The following is a 23845-nucleotide window of genomic DNA, read 5'->3' as shown; positions in this document are numbered from 1 at the left end:
AATGCATATTTTTGCAATCATATTGTCAACTTGAATAAAGTAACATTTTTTTCTACGATAGATAAGAGTTGTGGATGCTGTTGAGCGTTGAAAGATAACAATATATTGCTAACTTATAGTTATAATTCCCAAGTTTAAGTTCCGCTGCTTGCACATTTAAATACAGCTAATGAGGCGCTAAGTAGTTGCCCCACTGAGCTTCGGTGGTCCGGGGTGCGGACTTCAAATCCGTAGTCGATTAGCGTCGAAGTGGTTCGATTCCACCTGGGGGGCGGTTGGGGTTTTGTATATTTATTCTGAGAGCAATTACATTTCATTTGCTGTCTTTATTATCCAGGCACGCAGCTTAGCCACGTCTACATACACGCCCGGATAGTTGGCCAGCGCACAGTCGTAGCCCCGCGACACAATGCCGACAAGCAAGTTGTTATCAGCTACCAAAGCGCCGCCAGCATCACCTGCGCAAGCATCTTTATTGGCAGCTGCTGCGCAAATCGTTTCCTCACCCACCAACAGCCAGCCGTAACCGTATTGCGAGGATGCACAGTTCTCACGCTCGATAATCTGCAGCTGCACTGACTGCAAGTTGTTAGCAAGGCTGCCAGTTGGCTCTGTGCTGCCCCAGCCGCTCATCGAGACGCTCTGACCATGCGCTGCACTGCTGCTGGCCAAGCCAATGGCTCTGACAGTCAAACCAAATGTCAGATCTGTGCTCAAGCGCAGCAAAGCAATATCAAAGTGCTGAAACTTTGCATCATACAGCTCATGCAGCTTATAGTCAGCCACTGACATTAGTTTACCGCCCGAATTGTGCTGACCTGCACCCACACGCACTTGCAATAAGGTCACGGATTTGTGCTCCACGCAATGCGCTGCCGTAATAATAATATTCTTGCTGTAAATGCAGCCACCGCACACATGCCGCGCACTCAGCTGCAACGAAACTTGCCACGGAGCATTGTATATATTAATGTCGTTGCCACCCACAATGCGTTGCTGTGGCTGCAAGTAAGCAGAGGATGCAGCACAACATAGAAACAGCAGCAGCAGTGTCCAATACATGGCAGCAAACAGAATGTAGACTTGGGACTGGCTGCATCTGGGACAGTCCACTTATTATCGCATTTCAAATTGGACTATTAACGCTAATCGGTCATAAATACTAGTAGCTTATCGACAGGTGGGTGTGGTTTAGGGTTGTGATTAGGGTTGTAGATTACCCAGGCAACCGCTGCCAAGCAACTCAACTCAAATTCTTATCAATTGTTTATTTCTCTTTTTGTGCATTAACGCAGCTAACTCTATGGCCGACCTGAGCAAGATAACAACTGAGGAGCTATTGAACTTACGCGATTCTTGTCTACGCCGTATACGCGATGATGAGCTCTACCATCTGCGCAACGATGCCAAACTGAGAGCTGTAACCCAAACACAAAACTACGATGAATTCAAGTAGCTAAATTTACTTTGCTTTACGCTTTCAGTCTCTAACTGTTACTTTCTTTATGCAATAGGGACATTGTGGATGCTGCTCATTTGCGTCCCGTGAGCAAGCAGGACAAAGCAAATGTGAAAACTAAAACTCGCCTCTGGAACTCATCCGTACGTGAACACAGCACTGATGCTTAAGTTGCTTTATTTATAAATATTTATACAATGCATGTGGCGTAAATATATCGCATTGGTTACATTATCATTTATTCGTTGCTTTATTTAACAAGCAACTTAGTCCTCTGTATTAGCGTTAATCCAGTCATAGTGTGAGGGTATAGACGTGTAACCAGTTGGGCTACCTAATGTAGTACGGCCCCAGGAACTAATACCAATGAGCTTGTTATTATAGACCAGTGGGCTACCAGAGTCACCCATGAAGGCATTTTCCCGAAAAGCGCAGACATGGGTGTCCAGAACGTTACTATAGTGTATACCACAGCTTGTGTAGTCGAGGAATTTAACCTCCATCTTAAACAAGAATTTTGGGAGCAAATTACTTATAAGATTGCCCCAACCGGTGACAACAGCAGAAGCACCGTTGGCAGGATTGGAGCTGGCCAGAGCAATTGGCTGAATATTGGGACTTAAGGTGACTGGTTTGCTTAAGCGCAGGAGCGCAATATCGTTAGCCATTGTGGTTGAACTATAATTCGCGTGTATTATTGTACGGGAAACTTTTAAGCGGTCAACGCCAATATTTAAGAGTCTGGCACCAGCGACTACGTTTAACTTCGATGCCGGCGCTCCTTCCACACAATGTGCAGCAGTCACAACCACATTTACAGTTATAAGACTGCCACCACATATGCCAGGGCCCTGCACTGAGACCATATGAGGAAAGTCTATGTTGGTGGTGAGCGATCCTCCCAGAATGTGCCCACTCAGCTTGGGCAGAAGACCCTCGGAAATGATGGTGCCGAGAGCGCAGGCAACAACGGACAACAAAATCACAAACTTGAACATTTTACAAAATACAATGAATTCTCAACGGAGTTGCATTCAGCTTTTATACAATATCTGCGGTTATGGATAGTCTTTGTTGCTTGTTATCCACATACTTTCCAACAATATAAGAATAAAGATAAAGCTCTAAGTATTGACTTAAATTTTTTGTAATAAAGATAAATTAGCTAGACTTTGTCTTTGTTGTCTGCAGAATATAAAATTTTTGGTCAGCAAGATAAACCGAATCAAATGAGCCATGTCCATGAGCTCAGAGACTATAAGATATATGTAAATATATAAGTTTGGTATATTACTAATTCTAAAGTAGATCGAGTTTATTTCTATTTTTTATTTTATCTGCTTTTCATTTTAAAGGGCATGTCCTTTTAAAACGACTATTTTACTCATTACGTTAGTTAATACCACAATGGATGCAACGTTGTAAGCTAAAGGGTCATAAATTTAATTACCTTGTTTTGTTTAAAGTAACTCAAAAAACAATAAAGCAACAAGAAAAGGTAAAGCTAAGTACGAAAACGAAAAAAGACTTTTTAGACTCGCTTTTGGCGAAGGCAACGATAATCATATCGAGAACCCCAAAATAGATGCAGGCAAATGTGTAATTTTGGTTTTGTGGGCGTTGTGAGCCCTTTGCACTTTAAGCGTGCCTTAGGTTTGTTTATTTATTTTTGTTTTTGTTGCTTTACATTAGTTTGACATTTACATTTACATAGGTTATCACTTAATTAAGTACATAGAATATATTTGTGGTGACTGGACTTGACTTGACGCGAATGCAAACGCAAAGTTACAGTTACGACCATAGATATGCTTATATGTTTATTAATAAAATTGATTTCTAACACTTAGAATCGGAATGAGCTAGAATAAAACTTGTTATTAATACTTTAATTTTCTTGCTGTAATAACATTGAATGCCTCAGTCAGTAATTTTTATAATTTTTTTTGTTTTTTTTTTGTTATGGTTTTTGCCGCTACAAGAAACAAGTGATTAATAAATTTATTAAGTATCAACATTTAGTTTGATATGTATTTGTTAAGCATTTGATATGCATGGGTTAAATATAGTTTATTTGTATATTTTTAAATCGTTGCCGCTTGCTGCGTGTGTTGTCTTCAAATTTAATTGCTCAGTGGCCATGTTGCTGAAATTTGTTTGCCAAGCGCTAAGTGCGCAACAATTTATATTAAATATAATAAGTTATAATATTTGCTACTTGAGCTTACCTCCAGCGATACGTCTACGCAATCGAAGGCATCACGAAAGTAGCCGCAGCTCAACTTGTTGCCGCCACGATGATGCAAACGCTGCTGCTGGCAACACATGCCGCTATATAATAATAATTTATGTTTGTTATAAAAAAGGCATTAAAATTAAGCTTTTATATAAAATCAGCAAAGAATTCTTATGCTAAATATTTATTTTAAGACAATTATACAGTACAAATTGAAATAATAATACACAAACAAAGAAATAAATGAAGTAATTTGTTAATATACAATAAAAAATAAAAGAAATTGTCACGATCACGAATAAATATGAATATATAAATTTCTTATAGAAGTTGATTTCAATTAAAGTATAAATTTGTTGAATATTGTTTATTTAAAATGATTGCAAATAAAAAATAATGCTGTATAATTTTTGGTTGACTATAGACAATTGAAGTTAAAATAAAATAATTGCAAACATGCATTTAAATTTAATTATGCAAAGTATTTCTGCTTCATAGCTCTCTTCAAGCTTTTCTCACTGTTGTGTACTTGTGACTGCTGAAATAAACTTTCTCTTTTATTGGCATTGTTCTGGCTACATACTTGATGACTTGGCATTCGCTGCTGCTGGCGCACTCGCCACCGAGGGGCTGCTTGGCACGTAGACTGAACACATCCTGCAGCAAGGGCGCCTCCGCCTCGCAGCGCCAGATGCCCTCCTGGGCGGCCAGCATGCAGGCGCTGCCAGTGGCGCAGTCCGCATGGCGCAGGCAGAGATCACGCTGCCGTCCGAAAACGTAGACGCATTTGCCCTCTGCAGTGCCGAAATGTGTTTAGATGCTGGAACAATGAATTGAACAATCAACACACAAACACTCACCGCCATAAGTGTTGACACAGACGCCAGTGGGGCAGCAATCATCGTTTTGGTAGCAGGCGCGATTGGCGCAGGGCGTATCCTCAATCAGCGGCTCCACTATGCCGTATACTTCGGTCTGCTGCTGACGCAGCGGCGCGGCTAGCGGCATTGTGGCTGCCTAAAAAAAGAAAGTCTAGGGTTATGCTGAGCCAATGCGGCGTATGCGTAAATATTTATAGCATAGCTGAGTTTTAAATTTAGTAGCAACCAACGGCAGTTTAAATGAAATTAATAAGAATTGTGCAGGCAGTGTGATAGACACACGCTGCGTATACTTGATTGAAATGTGATTAACCTTTATTCAATTTCAAATGCAATCATAAACGTGTCAAATACTTGGAATTCCGCAGCAAATAGCAAAGCTGACCCCACGCTGCTTCCACTTAAATGTTGTCCAAGGCTGCTGCCCCCTCCCCATGACTACGCCCATGCCTGAACATAATTGCTTTTTGCATACACACTCACCTGTTTTTGCGCTTGCTGTAGCTGCTGTTGTTGATCATATGGTGCAAACAGTTGCCCATAGTCATTAGGGTAAACTGCCGCATTGAAATTGCTGTTAATCATATCGTATGTGCCATCCACATCGGCGGCGCCAGCAACTGCTGCTGCTGCTGGTGGCTTGTTCAACAAATTGCGCGAATTGCGTCCAAAGAGCGCACGCTGCCAGGCTGAGGAGGGCGCATTGGCCGTGGCCAGGCCCAGCAGCAGCACGGCTAATGCAACACGTAGCGGTATGCTTCTCATATTTGCAACGTTAGTACCACATTGCCTGCAGCTTCTTGTCCAACGCAGCAAAACTTAATTAAGCCAGAGAAAAGTATAAACCGAAATTGAGTTGAGGCGCTGTTTTGGATAAAATGAACGGTCAGCAGCGCATTAAATTTAGCTTGGCTGTTAAGCATTATTAGCAGCGGATGTGACTTGTTGGCGAGTAATTTATGCGTTTCATTAAATTGCCTTTTTATAGCCTATATAGCCAACAGCTTATCAAGTAAACGTATGTGTGTGCATATATTTAGAATTTGCTTGTAGCGTATGTGTGTGTATGTGTGTAACGATTTTTTGTTGGTTAATTTATGTAGGCAGCGTAAGCTAAAAATAATATTTGCGCGCATATAAAATGTAGCATAAAAAATTATGTGCATAATTAATTTATAATTCCTATGCATATTCAAAATAGCATAGCATACTTTTCAGCGCTGCTGAAAGCAACTTTAACTTTAATGAGCTGCGCTTGTCAGCAGCTCAAAAATAGATTTACTTCAATAGTTAATGCAGACTGCCGCTGCGCTAAGCGCACTAAAACTGCTGCCAGCTGTGTGCCAAAGCTATTTAAGTTGCATTAACAATGCAACGCGCCCTGGCGCTAACGCCGCCAGCTTGGCAACTTGGCTGCTTAACAGCAGCTGCAGCTAGCCTCATAACTGGCTTAGCTATGGTAAGTTCTTAATATAGACTGTTGACATACGCTGTGTCGGCAGCCTGAAACGTCAAAGGTTAATGCAGCACGCCCTCAATCAATTTCATTAATGGTGTGCTTAGTACGTATAGAAATTTGTTTATTTATACGACAAACTTTTTAATACTCATGTGTGCGCTTTAGCAGCTCATAAAAGGGCCAGCTCGTGTGACAAGGCCCAGAGCATTTAATGACTTAGTTAGCTGTCAAAGTAAATGCTAGCACACCCACACACAAACACACACACAGAGATGTTGGGGCATGCCAATGGGGCGTGGCATGCAAATGAGTTAATTATGTCAACGCTTTAATTGTAACACAAGAGCACAACGCACACTTCACAGTTGGCAGCTTTGATTTAAATTTATGGCACATACACATAATTAAAAAGAATTTGCTGCACTTGCAGCGTTGCATGCCACAAGCCGCAAGCTGCAGCAGCCACTTACACATGACTATGCCAAAGCAAACACACAACACATAAACGAAACTAAGTACATATATATAGTTTAAGCACTAACTGGATTTATTTTGTGGCATACCTGCAGTCCTGCGTGTCCTTACAACGACTGAGGCCAACACCTGTCGGCTGCCGCTAATACAGTGAAGCTTAAGCGCGCGCCAAAGCTTTTTTCCGCAAGCTTTTGTGGCATTTTATGAATCAAATTGCTTGCCACGGCCAAAAAAAGCTTGCAACGCTCATTTACTCGCGTGTGTGTGTAGGCCTGCGAATCAATGAAACTAAAGCTAAGCGCGCTGTGTTATGTATGCCCAATGACGTCACAGGGCACGCAACATTGTTGCGCGTCCTTTGACTGCTTTCGCTATTATCGTCAGTCAGCCGGCGGGCAGCTTGGTATAAAACGTGTGCAGAGTCTGCAGGCTGAGGCTCAAGCTCATGTTAACTACGCAAATTATCTAAGGATTTAGGCGAAATGAATGCGCCCACAGCCAAAGCATTTTGTGTCTCTATTTACGTTTCTTAAATATTCAAATTGTATTTTATTTAATTTATTTGTATGGTTTGAGCTTGCTGAAACAGTCTCAAGCAAATCAAAGCAGGAATTTTGCCAATTAGTTAAATTGATTGCATTTTAATTAGCGGCTCACGTTTCCCTTTGCTGGACTTGGCAGCATAATTACAGCTTCCATAGGCAAATCTAGTGCGCTAAGCGTGAGAGCGGAAGGTTTTTATAATTGCCATTTAAATTGTAATAGAAATGAGAACCAAAGGTTTACAAAATTGGCATTAACAAAAAGGCATAAAAAACTTATTTGTAATTCAACTCAAATTGCTTGCAGTAAAAGTTAAAGTTTATTTGCTTTTTACTTGGAGTCTGAAGTGCTATAGCCAGCAGCATTTTTTTATATTATTACGCTCTATATGATTTAGTTTTATATGTACATTGAATGCATAAAGCTTATGCTCTGTCCTTGTTCCATAAATAAAGCTGGTTGCAATGCTTTTAGAATACATAAATTACGTATACGCCATATGTAGCATAAAATGTTATTGCAACCGGCTGACTTGTTGACCTTGAGCGGCGAGCACTTTAGCATTACACAGGTAAGTAGTTTGATACTAGTGGCAACTGTGTGCGGTAGCAACTCAAGGCTGCAACGGAAATTGTGGCAAGTCGCTTTCGTTGTCGCTGCGTCCGGCGTGCAATTTATTGACAAGCAGCTTTGCTTTGATTAAAATTGATTGATGCCAGGTAACTATAAATTTTCACTAATTCAAATTGGTTTTTATTTCGTTTTCGCTTTGTTCGTTGCTTGCACTTAAGTGGCTAACAAATTATTTATATATAAATAAATACATGTGTATATCAGATTTATAATAAATTAAATAATTAGTAAATTCAATTGAACTAAAAACATTTGCTTGCTTGCAGTTAAACATAACAACAGTTTGCCTATGAAAATAACAATTGTTTAATATTTATAAAAAAAATTATACGATCAAAATTCAAACGCAGACAGTTTTTAGTTGAATCAAAGCACAAACGATTGCCCCTCAGCAATAATAAATATTAAATAAATAAATAAATAAATAGAGCTTACAAACTAGCGTTCAATAAATATGCGCGCCTTAAACTAAAGTTTAATTTTGCACTTCGTATATCAAACACATTCAGACTAAACAAAGAACAAAAAGCCAAACTCCAAGCGTGCAGTGCAGTTTGACAAGCACTGCTGGCTAGAGCGTTTTTTGTGTGTGTGTGTTGTTTGTTGTTGCAATTAAACTAATGAAGATGAATGTGTGTGTGTAAGGAAAACATGAATGAAGGATGGGAAGGAGTAGGAAGTGCGACATGCGTTCGTTTATGAATTATTTAAAAGCTCAAGCTGTCAAGCTGGCCACTTTTCTTCTCTAACTCTATTGCTATTTACAGTTGCTGGGCGATGACGACGACGGCGACGTTGTTTGCTGAAAGTGGGCGTGGCCTATTTAACGCCCGTTATGCTGCGCAACCAAGGCTTGTAGAATGTGGTGCGCATATAGACGCCGGGCAAATAGGGCGCCGCACACTTGATGCCATGGGATACGGTGCCCGCCAGCTCATAGCGTCCGTCCGGACGTTGCAGCACCAAAGGACCGCCGCTGTCGCCCTACAAAACAAAATGGCAGAAGTTAGCAAACTTTCAAACTGTTAATTGCATTTTGTTCGTCAACTCACTTCGCAGGAATCCTTTTGTCCATTGGCATAGCCAGCGCAGAGGAACGAGCCAAGTATCTTCTTGTTGTGTCCAGCGGTGTGGAACATCTCCTGGCAAACGCTATTCTCGATAACTGGCACCTGTTGCGTGCGCCAAGGCAATTAAAAGTTTTTAGTTGTCACATACCAAGGGCACTCTAATAGCTTTGAGCTTTGTCCACTTACCTGCACCTCCTGCAGCACCGAGGGCACACCGCCGCCGTACTTGAGGCGTCCCCAGCCGGTGACGGTGGCCATGCGACCCGTGAAGTCCGCCTGATCGTTGGGCATGCAAATGGGCACTGCAAGTGAAGACAGCAATGCAGGTATGAATTTTAAACAATTTAGAAAATGTTAATTGTAACTTAGTTTAAGAAAATTCTTACAATTGAAAAGTAAATTGAAATTCTGTTAATTAATAATAAGCAAATATTATATTATTAACATGAATTGTACTAATGCAACTTGAGCTACTATGCTAAAGAGTTTGCTCTTCAAGAGTAGCGCTCAATTGTAATTTGTATGATTTTATTTTAAAGCATTTGCAGTCATAGTACTGCCCAAATTTTATTAAGTATACGTTGCAAGTCTTTTACTTATATTTGTATCTTTCAGTTATCGTTCTGCTTACCTATGTGTGTGTCGAAGGTGACGGGACTGTCCATTTCGAGCAGCGCCAGATCGTTCTCGAACGTCGCCGGATCGTACTGACGATGCACAATGACTCGCTTGACATTCTTGGTGATGGCACGCTTGCTCTCCAAGTCGCCGGAGATGTCGAACTCACCCATGACAGCGACAAGCGAGGCCAGGAAGCTAAAGCAGCCGCATTAGTTGCAGTTTCAACTCAAACAGTTGAGTGTTGTGGACTTACCCTGGCTGACAATGAGCAGCGGTGATGACGTAGCGACTGGTGATGAGAACGCCGCCGCATTTGTTTTTGGTGAAGAGGCCCAGCCAGGTGGATTCGCGTACGAGCACTTGCCAGGGAAAGGCGCCGAAGGTGGAGCCCTTGCCGCCGACAATGCGGCCGGACTTGACATGGGGACGCATACCGCATTCTGTTGATGGGGAGTGAAATGTGAGGTTAGGAGTAGGGAGTGTTCACAAAGCGACAGAGAGTGAGTGAAACAAAGAGTGAAAGAGCGAAAGAGAGAGACTAAACAGCTAGTGACTATGTTAGGGAGCTGGGGATCAATGTTGAGGACGACGACGCTGATGTGTCCTGTGGGCAGGACGCTTGCGACGACGCTTGGCTGCATGTTGGGAATAATGCGTTTGGATAAAGGAATGAGCACATATGAGCAAAGGATCAAGTGTGTGAGAGAGAGAGAGAGAGAAAACAAGTATAAGAGCATGTGAGAGAGAAAGAGAGCGTGAGTGAGTGAGAGAGAGTGACAGTTGTTGTTGTTTGGGACAGGCGAAGTTGTCAACACTTACGTATCTTGCGTGAACCGCCGCCGCCGTAGGCTCCACTGATGGTGCCCTGATCGATTTCATTGTCATGCGCATTGGGATTAACATCCTCCTCGTCCTGCTCGTCAATGAGCTCATCGTTGGTAGCTGGACGCGCTGTGGTTTTGATGGTGCTGACACGCTTGGTGGGCTTCTTGGAGCTGGGACGGCGCGTGCTGGCGACAGTGGTGCGCTTGATGGCGGGTTTGCGTGTAGTGCTGGCGGAGATGCGCTTGTTGGGCGCCTTGGTGGTTACACGCGTTGCTGGCTTCTTGGTGCTGACCTTGGGCTTGCTGGTGCTCGCAAGCTTCACAGGCTTGCGTGTGGTCTTACGGTTTGCATTGCTCACAGTGCTGGCGGCGTAAGTGCCAGCGGTGTTGTTGGCATCATCAATCATATCGGCGAGCGCTTCAAAGTTGCCTTGCAGCGAGGCCACCAGCTTGTGCACCAGCGTATGCATTTTGTCCTTAAGCACGCCGTCCTCCACAAAAGCGGGTGTGGACAGCTCCAGATCGCTTGTGACAGCGCTGGCGGCAGCAGACATATTGAGATTAGGATTGCGCACAGGCGGAAAGTTAACAAAGTCATTGGGCGATGTGTAGGTTTCATCTGCAAGTGGCTGCACTACTTTCTCGCCAGGCACAGCAAAGGCAGGATAAGTGGGCGTGGGTCCATAGTAACCAGGGAACGCAGGCTTGTCATCCACGGGCACGCCATACATGGCCTCGGTGCTGCTGTAGCTCGCATGCTGCGCTGTACTGCTGCTGCCCATGCCAAAGTAGCCCGGATCCTCAAAGTCATTGGCCGGACGACGCGTTACATCCTCAGTAAAGATGTTAATATGCGTGGGCTTTGGTGTTATGAGCACTGTGGCCTTGGTGGGCTTGGCTGCTGCAGAGATTTGCACAAAGCTGGGCTTCTGATAGTTGCTGGTGGGCGCTTGTATGTGCAGCGGCGTCGAAGCGGTGGCGAAAAGTGGTGGATAGCCATTGCTGCTGGGCGTGCTGCCAATAATGTTCTCAGCTGTGCTTTGTATGAATGCGTCCAGCTTGTCGTCGGCCATGAAGAGCGGCGGCACTTTGTCGTAATGATAGTCAACAGTGGCGGGTGGACGCGGCGTAGTGGGTCCGGTTACATAGCTGGTGGAGATGGGCTTGCCAGCGCTCGCAGGTTTGCGTGTGGCGTCGCTATAGCCTAGACCAGCGGGCTGCGGCAGCTCGTAAGTGGGCGCGACGGCGCTAACTGCTGTGGGTGGCTCGTAACTGGGCGTGGGCGCTGCTGGCTGTGGATACGCTGCCTCTGCTGGCTGCTTCACTTGTATGTGCGTCACTGGCGACTGCGGTGTATCATAGCTGGGACTGGCTGGACGACGTGTGGGCGGCTCAGCGTAGCTGCTGCTGCTGGGCTGCTTGGGCGCAGTGCTTGCTGGCGCTGGCTTACGAATCAATGGACGCTTGCTGCTTGGCTTGGGGCGTGGCTTGGGACTGGCAGTTATAAGCGCAGGACGCGTGGCTGTGGTGCTGCTGGGCGAGGTTTCACTGTAGCTGGGCGCATTATCCGTAGCATACTGCTCCTGCACTTTGGTTGTATGCGAGGATACTGAAACCTCGGCGGGCAGCGCATCGTTGTAATGCTGCATGGTGACCATGCCTATGTAAGAGGCTACCGGACGCTGTGGACGCACATAAGCAGGTGATGGCGCTGGCGCTGGCTCTGCTGGTGGCTCTGTATACGTATTGGTTATCTTTTGATAGCTCTGCTCAGTGTTGGCTTCCTGGCTGCCACTGGCGCTCACTTGCGCATAGTCGCTCTCAGCTTCGCCCTCACCTATGTAGCTCATGTCCACAGGATAAGCAATGCCCATCACTGGCATCTTGTTGAACTCTGCAGTTTGCGTATTGCCCGCTGCGCTAGCATCATTGTAGCCACTGGCGGGCATTGTGTGCTCCTCCAGCGTTTCCTCCGCATAGTTGCTTGCCTGCGTGGGCAGCTCCGCCGACTGCTCTGCCGAAACTCTATCGTACTGCGGCTCATAGTTGGCGCTGGTTGTATACGCATAATCCTCTGTAGACTTTTCGCTGCTCTGCTCCTGACTCTGATAGCTGTAGCTAGCTAGCGGTGGCGCAGTGCTGCTCGCATAGCTGGCAGTCTGCTGGCTCACTACATTGTAGCTGGGTCCATGGCTGCTGTTGTTCAGCTGCAGTATGATCGACTCAATGGAGTCCACATGCGTGGTTATGGAAGAGACTGTAGTGGCGGCACTCGCTGGCTGCTGCTGCTGCTGCTGCTGCTGCTGATGATAAGTGGGCACCAGCACATACTTATCCTCCGGGTGTGGACTGTCCGCAGCTGGCGGCTGCGCATACACAGGCTGTGGGCCATAGCCCGTGCTGAACTGCAGATCCTCAACCAAATCCGCATCTGCGCCTGGATGCGTTATATCGCTGTGTGTAAACTCATTGCCCTCGAGTATCAAATGATTATGATGATGCATATTGGCAGGCTTGGGTTTGGGCTTGGGCTGCTGCTGCACTGGACGCTTCATGCTCTCGGCCAGCTGTGGCTGCTGCTGCGGCTTGGGCTTGGGCTTTGGTGTTGCCTTGGGCTGCGACTTGGGCGTTGTAGCTGTTGGCTCCTCAAAGGAGCTCGACTCGCTGCTGCTCTGCTCCGAGTTGCCGTTAATCTTGTTGGGCACTTCAGTAGTGAAAGTCTGCACTTCATCCGCATGCTCAGGTGGCAGCGTTGCCAGCACCTGCAGCACAAAGTCATCGTTCTGGGGCGGCGCTGAGAAGCTGTTGATCTTCACTGCATGCTTGTGCACATGTATGTTGGGCGGCTGCTCCGTCGACGGCACTTCGTTGTCTAGAAGCTGCGCCTGCAGCGTTGCCTCCTGCTCAAACTCTTGACTGTGTGTGGCCTCCGTCGAGCTGCTGCTCAGCAGCTGCTCCACGCTTGTTGGCTTGCCCGCTGTGCTGCCCAGCTGCTCATAAACTTTGTTGAGATTCTGCTGATCATAGATTTGCTGCGCTGGCTGCTCGTCGCTCAGCGTTTGTTGCTGTTGCTGCTGCTGCTGCTGCTGTTGCTCGCCATAGCTTTCGTATGAAGACTGCGCTGCCTGCTGCTGTTGCTGCAGCTTCTGCTGCTGCTGCAGATACGCGTTCTGTGCCTCGTTGATTAGCGTGCTGGCCAGCTCATGTGTTTGGGGTATTTGACAGCAGGCGCCGAACAGAAAGCCGTCCATGCAGGCGCCCACCACCTCGCCGCCCCGCTGCGCACACTCGTGATTGAACATGCAGATTGTGGGGCCATTGGAGCGCGGATCTGAGCTGGGCAGCGTCTTTGTGGCACGACAGTGCTTGGGGGTAATGCGATAGCCGCCAAATAGTTTGCGACCAGCTGCAAGTAGAGCGAGCAAAATAAAAGAATTATAAATTTGTAATAATAATAAATGTTATCTAAAGAATTTGGTTGCAAGCTTTGAATGTATGAAATCAATGCAAACAATTATTTTAATTTATAATTTTGTCATATTCATTGTTTAAATGTATTATAGACAAACTTAATTAAACGTACAGAACACACCCACCCAAATATCTCTTTACTTTTGCAAAGAACAAAACTATATAATTTCTTAAATTGCTTATTTGCCATAATAAGCATTTGAAAATTGCTTAATGAAGAAATTTCCATTTCAGCTCGTTACTAATTAAGTTGCCAATCAAAATCTGAATGCCAAGCAACTGTATATAATTGGATTAACTGCTTAACTGCGTCAAGTTCGAGTGAAAATTAAGCTTAGCCGAAGCCATGAAATTCTTGAAATGAAAGTGACAATTCGCAGCATGTAAATAGTTTCTACTTGCTAGTATTTTTAATTGCACATTTTTAGCGCTCATTATGAGCAGCAGCAGCAACTAAAAAGCAACAACAATAAACTCAATTAACATGAGGCAGTGTTTGGCAGCCAACTAAATGTGCCACTTGAAAAGGCAGCCCCCAAGTGAAAGTGCCACCAGCAGCTTTTTTATTCGTCGCTGTTGTTGCTGCTGCTGCAATGTCAAAGTTCAAGCTGCTGCTTGTTGCTGCTGTGAGTTAAATGCAATTTGATTGCATCGCCGCTCATTCTGCCAAATGATGTCGGCGACCAAATACAACGCGCTCTGGCTGCTCATTAGAAAATTCCCAAAATACCACGAGGCAGCTGCCTGGCTGCCACAATTAACACTTCAGCTTGGACCAGTGCTCCCATTTGGCCGCTGCAGACTGTGTCAATGTTTGTAGAAAATTGGAGCAAGAGAACAGCAGCAATTCAATTAACAATTAATGTGTTAATTGAGCATTAACGAAATTGAAATTGCAGGCAGCAAAGCCGCAGCTTAAACTTTATTAACTTAAAGTTAAGTTTAAGTTAAACTTACAAGTGAAAGCAAACAAAACGCTGCGGCATATAAAAAAAATTGTTGAATAATTCAACAAGCAAAATACAAAAAAATCTTCAATTAGAATGTCTCGTGCATAAAAATAAAAACCACAAAAAAATAAAAAAAAACGCAGAAAAAAAGCAGTAAATACATAATTGAGAAAAGTGATAGTGTTTTGTTTGGCTTTTTATTTTGTGCAAAATGTGCGCATTTTACTTTTATGATTTGATACTTAAGTGCGCTTAAGTAGCCACAAGCCAAAAGATTGTGAGAGAGTGAGAGAGAGAGCGCGCGCTGTTAACTTAACAGCAGCTAAAACTGTTAACATAATTACAACTCAGTTGGAGCGCTTGTGGTTGGCATTAATTATGTTGTTTAAATTCATTTGGTTTGATTAAAACTAACAGCGTGCGCTATAAAAGAGTTGACTTTGTTTAGTTTTATTTATTTATTTATTTATTGTAAGAACTTATGCAGATTAGAAAGTTATGCAGCTTGCTGTTCTAAGCTAAATCCAGTTTTGCGTATTATATAATTTATAAAAGTTATGTGTGGTTAAGAATTTGCAGAGAAAGTTGAAAATATTTTAAATATAAATATTAATAACAACTCCATGCTCTGACTAGAGATGGAAACGTGACCGAAATAAATGAAACTCAGTTCAGGCGCAGTCCAAACAAATTTCCAAAAGACACAGCTTGAGCTGATATTATTAATGAAAAGAAAAATATACTCTTAAATTTATACAATAAAAATATTCATTCATAATATTTTTAGTTAGCAGCGGGATCAACACTCCCGTGCCCAATTCTAGCGCTGACCTTCAGCTGCTAATTTCACTCAAGTGTCTGAGCATAAAATTTATAGACCACAAAAGTACTCGAGTAGTTTTTTTTTCTTTATAAAATATGCAAGGAATGTTTTTACGCCTCGCTGCATAAGTCATAAATTTTGTAGCTAGTCATAGAGCGCTTGAGTGCGTGACTGTTATCACTAATTTGTGATTAGTTTTCAATTCAATAGACATTGCAGTATTTATATGCGCGCTGACCCTAATTGTGGCAAGCTGAAATTCAAGTTGCTGCAGCTGTAATAAGCGCAATGTCGCATGCAAAATAGGTTACAGCATCGCCACCTGTGAAGAGAGCTCTCATGTGTGTGTGTGTGTGTAAGCCGGCTCACACAAACACACACACACACACAAGCGACATGCGAAAGTGTGTCAAACGCCTGAATAATTTTGCGTTGCTTGTAAGAAATATTTTTGGTGTTTATCACAAGCCAAAAACGCACGACGGGAAGCAGCTGCAAAATGAGCTAACAAGTTTCAGATGTGTAGCCCACATTCATAAATCAATACGCGGCTGCTGTGGCGGCTGCGGCTGCAGTCGAGCCGAGTGTGTCACTGGGCCCTTGAGGCACAGAATTCCAAATTCGAAACAGTTATCATCGATGCAGTGAAATTTACACACACACACACACACACGCAGTGGCAAATGAAAATAAATTAAATCATGAAATATGCTGCACGCCAGGCCAAGAGCAAAAGCTGCGCAGCTGAGAGCAAAGCAGATTGGTAGAACTTGTTTTTTTTTTTTTTTTTACTAACTTGCGAGCGAGCCAGCGCTACAAGAATGTAAACAAACGAGGCGCTTTAACGGTAAAATGGAAAATTATTATCGATCAATTAGCTCAAAGCTGCAAAAAATAAGTTATATATATATATTTGTTATTTTATGCAAACATGCAACAACACGTGGCAGCTGTGGCAGCTGTGGCAGGCATATAATTTGGCCAGTTGCTTGTGCTCTGTTTGCGTTGTGAAAGTGTTAATTATAGTTAAATGTTAAAAGAACACTATGGGCAAGCATTTAAATATAAACATTTAAAATTAAGCTATAGTAGCTTTTGTCAAACGAAAATTCGTTGGCTTAATTTCACTTTTCATAAACAAAAGGAAAACTGTTTGCCGTTTACAGTTTCAGCGTTTGTTGCTTTTGATTTAGAGCTACAACTAATTAAGACTAAGCTAAAGCGAGAGTGCTTAGCATTGCGTTTTTTCCCAAATAAAAAAGTTAGTTGCTTTTTGTGTTGTTGTGTTGGTTTTATTAATTTTAATGGGCTTTATGTGCGTCTTGCAGCTTCTTGTCACGCACAAGAAGTCTTAAGCTTTTGCGTGCTGGAAAATGAAAGTTGTTTGCGTTTTGACCCTTACAGCTGCTGACATAGTCAAGAGAGAGAAAGAGAGAGGGGGGAGTACCTTAGCTTGGGTGTGTGTTGCTTGCCACAAATAGAGTGCAACTGCGCAACTGAGACGGAACCAAACATTTGTATTAATCACATTGTAATTGAATTGTTTAACAGCAGCAGCAGCAGCAGCAGGCAGCGCAGAATAACAAACGAGAGCAACATAGCTGTTTGCAACATATTAAGCATAACTCTGTTGCATGCTCTACTAGGCGCACTGTGAATTAGACTGTGGCATGCAACAGCAGCAGCAGCAGCAGCAGCAACTTGCACGCAAAGCCTTGAATTACATAAAATTGCTATTTGAAAGTCAAGCAAACCAAGAGAGAGAAGTTCAAGAGTAAACCCATTGATTTCCAACCTGTCGCCAGCTGAAATTGGCACAGCCAGCGTAGCAAGCTGTAGCTGCCTGTTGCATGCAGCTCTGTTCCAGCTTTGGGTGTAAATTGTAACAGTGACCCAAATAAAATGCGACACCAAAGCAGCAGCAGCAGCAGCAAACGACAACGACAACCGAAAAGACCGGTAATGTAACAGTGAATGTGCAAGTGCTCTCTATGTATGTGTTTGTGTGTGTGTGTGTCTACACATACATATAACATACTTATGCTTATTTTACGCATGCAATTCTAATGGAAAACGCTTGCTTGCTTGCCTCGTAGCTAAACCTGAATACGAGAAGCGTAACAAGTGTTGACAGTTGCCAGAGATGCGCTAGTGATAAGCTTCACTTTATGCTTCATTTAACTTGCCAGCAATAAATTCAACTGCCATAGTTTCCATTAGCAAATTGGAGCTTAGCTTATTTGTTTATTTATGCAAATCAACTGAGAGCAGTCAACGATAAAAAAAAACAACATTGAAGCTTAAAATAACTAAAATGAAGTTTCAATTTTAAATGTGAATTTATGCAAACTTTGCTTTTAAAAGTTTATTCTTTGCTATAACTTTCAATATGCATTCATTTAAACGCGCCTTTATTTTATTTCTTTTGTAACAAATAATTGATTTTATTTTGTAAAATGTTTTCACTTAATAAAAACGTTTTATTTGCTTAAACATTTTATGTAAATATATGCAAAGTTGCTTTTAACTTACAAAAATTTGTAATATGCTTTAAACTAACTGAAATCGTTCCATTATTATTTTCGTAGATAGGCCTAAATTTAAATATTTAGTAGTTGTTGATTTTCATTTCCGCTTGTGTATAAAATAAATACAACTTAATTGACACAAATTCGTTTAGATTTATTATCTCGCTGGCCGAACACAGATTTTAGTAACAGTAGCCAAGTGTAGTGGCCAGTGTAAATTACTTTTCTTGGAAACTCTTTCACGCGCGCAGCACTGTCTATGTGTGTGTGTAGCTGTGTGTGTGTGCTCGCAATGAGAAAGGTAATCACAGTGTCAACCACGAGCCGACTGCTCCAACAGGTTGCACAGCGGCACCAAAAGCAGCACGTCCAGTGGTCAAGAACACACACAGACAGACACACACACACATACATACACACATGCATATGGCATATGCTATGAAATGCTGCTTGTCATTTTGCGCCAGTTTCGTTTGTGCTCCTATCTTATGGTGCGTACTTTTCTTCTTCTTGTAGTGCACAAAACCCCGTTTTGTTTTCATTACATTTATATTATTATTCTCATTTTTTTTTTATTCACTATTGTTGCTGCTGTGTGGCATTTTTAGCTTTTGCCAGGTCATGCCGTGGCCCAAGCTTTGTCTTTGGCTTGGAAAGATCTTTTTATCTTTAATGCATGCGCCTGAGAATTTTGCTGCAGCTTGTGGCGTCAATATGCAAAGTTAAAAATAGATAAAGCTGCCCGAAATAAAAATCTAAATAAATATGCTAGCCAACAATACTTAGTCAGCGTATAGTGAAAGTTGTTGGCCGCAATAAATGACATCATTTTGACAATAGCAGCTCCAAATTTAAGCACACAGTGACTACGAATTGCACATAAATCAATTGCAATAAAAAATCGTGTTCCGATATGTATATATATATAGATATATATGCATATGTATATATAGTTAACGCAATAGTTTAAGCAGCAGAGAATTTCACTTTCACCGCCAAACATGTCAAAACAAATTTGAGGTTTGCTATGTATTTCCTGTTGGACGTATCCATAACAAAAGACAACAACAACAACAAACTGCAGACTGCACAGATGGTAAATGGTAGATTGAAGATCTATGTGGAGTCTGCGCAGTGTTGACAAGTCGATAATTTGTAACTGCGCTGTCGATAAAAGGAAACGGTGGCCAAGACAAGGCAATAATAGTAGCAGCACTCGAACAATGAGCTGATGAGCTTAAAAGATAAACTAAGTAGCGAGCAAACGAGTACACACACACAAACACACACACACACACAAACACACATAAACTCGACTTTGACGTTCACATGCACTAATAGTTTCAAGTTATAGGAAGTTGCAGCTCAATTGTCAGCATATGATACGCTTATATATGTGTGCGTGTGTGTGTGCCTTGGGTGTATGTGTGGCACTTGATGTTAATGATCTGTCACAGTTTTTAATGCGATTGAGTTTAAAGTTTTATGATGTGGTAAATGTCTGTGGGAAAATTTGTGTGTGTCTCTCTCTCTGAGTGAAGAAAGTCTTCAAAATGTCACTTTCACATTAATGCGCATGCAGAGCGGCAAAATATGAAATTAAATGAGCCAAAAAACTTAAAGTACTGTCCAACAGTTTTGGCAATTAGCTGGCCTTAAATGCTCGGCAAACAATAAACTTATGAATTGCTCTTGAAGCTTTAAACGCTTATGTGGAGTACAGCGGTAAAAACGTGATCTCGAAATTATATCGACCGACTGCTTGCTGTAGTCAGTCTTCAGTCTTCAGTCTTCCAGTCTTCAGTCTTCAATCGGTTATACAGCTTCCTTCCCCAGGCCGCAGTGCACGTCAACTGAGCCAGAAATTACCGCAAGCTCAAGCGTCAACGGCAAAATGGCAATGGCTATGGCTATGGCAAATCGGTCGACAAGTGCATAAGACGCTAACTGGCACACGCTGCAATCAGAAGCTCTTAGCTTATGCTATTGTTGTTGTTGTTGCTCTGACTCGGAGTCTGACTGTGGCTACTGGCCAAAGACATTTTCATTTCGCATGCGCAATCAGCTCGTCGGACACTGGCCCGCAGCTTTGATTTGCTTGCTGCCTGCCTTTTTCGTGAATAGAAATTGAAAATTGTTTTTAGCCACATGCATGTATGCATATGTATGCGTGTGTCTGTGTGTGTGCAGCTGCTACTAATGATATATTGTGTGTGTGTGCATGATTGGCATTTGCCTGCTGCGGCAAACATTGTAAACTAAACGGAAGCTTTGGGCTCTGGGCTTTTCTTTTCTTTTATTTTCTTTTCTAGCGCTGCACTGAGCTGAACTGAACTGAACTGAACCTACTAAAGTGTTTATTTAATGATTTGTTCATTTGTTTTCACACACATGCAAACACACACACATATGCATAATTCTCTTTTTGCTGCATAAACTTTTGTCAGCTGGTGCAGTCGAGCTTTGGTTCTCATAGAGTTTGTTAACCCAAGTGCAGTGGATTTGCTGCTATTTAAAAATTAATGGAAATTCAATAAGCCGTTGGCCAATTTAGTCATATTAATCAACTATTTATTTACTATAAACATATATTTTCTGCTGCACTTAATGCTCTGCTTAAAATTGTTGCAAACTGTTTTCGTTTCAAAAATTTGTCAAGCGTGTGCGCTAAGTTCGTTGTTGTAGTCATTCGTTTATTGAGCACACGCGACACAGTGCCTTCGATAAAGCAGCTAATAACCTGGCACATTAGAAATTTGTTTCACTTTTTAAATCGGCAACAATTAACACTGAAAGCAGCGACTCCACTGCAGAAAGCCAAATACAACAAATACAGACGCTAAAAGCAAAAAAATAAGAAAACAAAACTGTCATAAGAAAGTCTAACTGTAAGTGTATGCGAACTCATGTGCTCATCTCGAGCGGTTATTGCTTTTGTTGTTGACAATCGTTCGTAATGTGGCATAGCATAAAATGAACCAAATAATTGTCAAGTGCGTGGCGTTTAACATTGCTGAATGGCTTGCGCTATTGTCTGATGTGTGTGGAAAGTAATTTTCTATGCCAAAGTTTTTCATGCGATTTTGTTTGTGTAGACAAAGCCTGAGTTTATGTATTTGATCTCGCTTTGTGCGTTTGGCTTTTGTCAATAGCATTTGGAGGCTTTCACTGGCAACAACAAGTGGCAAATAGCTTGGCAAGGTGGCAAGGTGGCTGACACGCTTCGATTTGTCAATGAGAACGAGCCGCAGAGCCATGAGCTTGCAATTTGCCAAATTGATTTTCTTCCAATACACACACACACACACACATGCATGCATGTGTGCTAATAGTTTTTATTGTGTGTGTGTGTGACTTTCTAGGCAATTGTTTGTCACTTACCGCCATTGGTTTCAATTGATGATCTAAATCCACTTGTTGTCTGCACAAATAATGCGCCAATTATTATTAAAGTTGTTAAAGCGTTGGAAAGTAGTAGCTGCCGCTTTATTGTTGTTGTTGCTGTTCTGCGCGACGCTGTGGCCGGCCTAAGCATAACCCACTTAAACATGTTTGCGGCCGTACGATAACGACAACGACAACGACAACGACACCGACACCACACACTGCACCACACACTCTCGGCTAGACGCTTTGTCTGGCTGTGTTTATGTTCTAGCGGCGAGTTGAAGAAGTTGACGTTGACGTTGAATTTAGTTTAGTTTAGCTAAATGTTGTAATTGCCGCGTCGCGTTACCGCTATAAAACAAAAGACTTAGGCAACGAACGCGTTCTGTTGCATGCACGTCGGACCAACTAACGCGAATCGATTGTAAATAATTTCCTAACTGTTTAAGGCGTGCGCGCGCACCAGAATTACATTTAGTTATAGATCAAGCTAAATCACTTTGCATGGCAAATTTATTTTTTGATTTTACAGTTACGAGAGTCGAGCCGAGTCGAGCGCCATGCGTCTGGTCAACTGAACGCTTCGCGTGTATCTGAATTTGTTAGTACGCTGCCCGGTTTTGCCAGCGCTGGCCAAAGCAGATAACGGACCTTTGCCACTTTTGTCTGGCAAAACTTTCACTTTAGCGCAAGAGAGCGAGAGAGCGAGCGAGCGAGCGATCCAGCGATTCAGAGAGCGAGCGTACGTGTGAGTATTTTGTTGTTAAGACGAGCGCGTCGCTTTTGGCTTAAATGGTAAACATTTCTATTGCGAGATTTCGTTTATTTGTTTTGGCCTCGACGTCACGTCTGTTGCACTACGCGCCTCACACTCAACTGAAACGGTTTACAGCGTCGCGTTGCGGTTAAGAACGCGGCAATTAACAGGCGCTGTTAGGCCGCTGTTAACGCGCTGTTATGCATATGCATATCAATGTGTGTGTCCATTAGCTTTCGCCGCATGCGTTTGGCAAGGTTATCGGCCCAGCGCAGCAGCGCGCTGCAGATCCGTTTGAGGCCATAACAAAAGACTCAAGACACAAACTTGGCAATTAGTCTATGCAAAATTGCAAACAAGCCTAGGCAATAACTGTTGTTGGCTTGCCAACCTGTCGTTTGGCATTTCCTTGACCCAAATTTCACTGACTCAACGTTTTGTCAACGAGCTGCACAATTTTTGCATTGGGCTTGGCCAGCGACAACAGCAACTTGAACATGGCATTAGCATAGAGCTCAAGCACTTGGCTGGTCAAGCGTGGACACAAGCGGCTTTTGGCCACGATCTTTTTTTTGTAGAATTTCACTTTCGTTTTACGTTGACGTTGTTGTTGTTGTTGTTGTTGTTGCCATTGTTGATTGTTTGCTGCTGCGGCTTCTTGGCGTGCTTGGTCTTGCGGTCAGCCGCATGGTCATTGAAATGGAAAACGCTTTGCCAGGCTTGATTGCCATTTGCGCATGCCGGGCACGTGGGTGGCGTTCATCTTGATAAGCAGCAAAAAATGAAACAAAAAAACAACAAGCGAACACTTTCACACTTCAGACGCTGCACGATATTTAGTGCGTCTAAGATTTTGGTGACGATTAGTTGCGCCCACATGTTAGCTATGTAAGTATTACGACACACAGAGCGACTGACTGATTATAATTCAAATGATTTTCGCATAATATAACGCCTGATTAAAACAAAAAGCACATTAGACACTCGCTACACTTTCACTCCGCCCGCCCAGACAATGAAGCCAAAAGCGCTGCGAACTAGGTGCCAAATATAAGCCAGACCACCAACCTAATACCAAAGACAAATACAAATACCTCAAAGGCATTCTGCGTTCGTCAGAGCAGCGCTTATGCAATCGCTAACATGTTGAGCAGACCCCGCTGATCATTGATAGCAATTCCATTTGAATTGAATTGTCATTAGCATGAATGAATGAAGCATCAAATTGATTTAAGGCGCTTTAGTTTAATTATGCAATGTAGTTGACTGTTATTTAAATTTTCATTCAATTGAAACAATCTATGTTGACAAAGCAGTTGTAGCTTGAATTTATGTAAAATGTATATAAAATAATCCCATGCTGTGTGTTTATACAAAATATTTCAGATTTATATTTAAATTTGATGCATTTAGTTAAATTCGTATTAAATTTAAATTTCAATGGCTGTAGCTAGTGAAAGAGTTAAACAAATTCTTGAAGAATTTACAAAAAACTAAACTTTATTGGCTAAATAAAATATTTATATTGCATTGATGTAATATAATGCTAAACAATTAATAAATAAGTTAAGTTATTAGTAGCTTTATTTTGTTAAGTGTTAAGCAAGTTTATTTTCCCAGCATTTTTTGCTTAGGCTAGCTTTCATTTATTTAATGTTTGTAAATTAACGTTTAGTAAAATTTAATTCTAAAAAACTGCAGCTTGCCAAGCGCACATTAATTATGTTTA

General features: G+C 42.5%; 5 protein-coding genes across 6 annotated transcripts; 1 reads left to right on the top strand and 4 right to left on the bottom strand.

Moving 5' to 3' along the window:
• Positions 1 to 50: 50 nt before the first annotated feature.
• On the bottom strand, positions 51 to 1158 carry LOC108597621 (trypsin iota). Its single transcript, XM_017984264.2, has one exon. The coding sequence runs from the start codon at positions 1060 to 1062 to the stop codon at positions 307 to 309; it is 756 nt and encodes a 251-aa protein (XP_017839753.1). The 5' UTR covers positions 1063 to 1158; the 3' UTR covers positions 51 to 306.
• LOC108597624 (coiled-coil domain-containing protein 103) lies at positions 1093 to 1710 on the top strand. The gene is made up of 3 exons (XM_017984267.2): positions 1093 to 1180; positions 1296 to 1452; positions 1515 to 1710. The coding sequence occupies exons 2-3, from the start codon at positions 1304 to 1306 to the stop codon at positions 1627 to 1629; spliced, it is 264 nt and encodes an 87-aa protein (XP_017839756.1). The 5' UTR covers positions 1093 to 1180; positions 1296 to 1303; the 3' UTR covers positions 1630 to 1710.
• LOC108597622 (trypsin delta-like) lies at positions 1620 to 2457 on the bottom strand. The gene has a single exon (XM_017984265.1). The coding sequence runs from the start codon at positions 2455 to 2457 to the stop codon at positions 1726 to 1728; it is 732 nt and encodes a 243-aa protein (XP_017839754.1). The 3' UTR covers positions 1620 to 1725.
• Positions 2458 to 3068: 611 nt separating this feature from the next.
• LOC108595541 lies at positions 3069 to 6651 on the bottom strand. Of its 2 annotated transcripts, none has more exons than XM_017980796.1 (6): positions 6599 to 6651; positions 5060 to 5440; positions 4556 to 4712; positions 4279 to 4489; positions 3688 to 3790; positions 3069 to 3626 (listed from the first exon to the last, which is right to left on the bottom strand). In XM_017980796.1, the coding sequence occupies exons 2-6, from the start codon at positions 5339 to 5341 to the stop codon at positions 3591 to 3593; spliced, it is 789 nt and encodes a 262-aa protein (XP_017836285.1). In that variant the 5' UTR covers positions 5342 to 5440; positions 6599 to 6651; the 3' UTR covers positions 3069 to 3590. The 2 variants fall into 2 exon arrangements, with proteins under 2 accessions (XP_017836285.1, XP_017836286.1); XM_017980797.1 differs by having other exon boundaries at positions 5060 to 5394; positions 6599 to 6640.
• A 1729-nt stretch (positions 6652 to 8380) lies between these two features.
• LOC108594676 (serine protease filzig) lies at positions 8381 to 21522 on the bottom strand. Its single transcript, XM_017979816.1, has 8 exons — positions 21354 to 21522; positions 12561 to 13606; positions 10196 to 12500; positions 9630 to 9816; positions 9387 to 9571; positions 8942 to 9057; positions 8738 to 8857; positions 8381 to 8669 (listed from the first exon to the last, which is right to left on the bottom strand). Exons 1-8 carry the CDS (start codon positions 21520 to 21522, stop codon positions 8505 to 8507), a joined length of 4293 nt encoding a protein of 1430 aa, XP_017835305.1. The 3' UTR covers positions 8381 to 8504.
• Between the last annotated feature and the right edge of the window lie 2323 nt (positions 21523 to 23845).

This window comes from Drosophila busckii, chromosome 2R (assembly GCF_011750605.1).
Source record: "Drosophila busckii strain San Diego stock center, stock number 13000-0081.31 chromosome 2R, ASM1175060v1, whole genome shotgun sequence".
NCBI lineage: Eukaryota > Metazoa > Arthropoda > Insecta > Diptera > Drosophilidae > Drosophila > Drosophila busckii.
The sequence above is the reverse complement of the archived record's forward strand: the minus strand, read 5'-3'. Positions and strand labels throughout refer to the sequence as shown.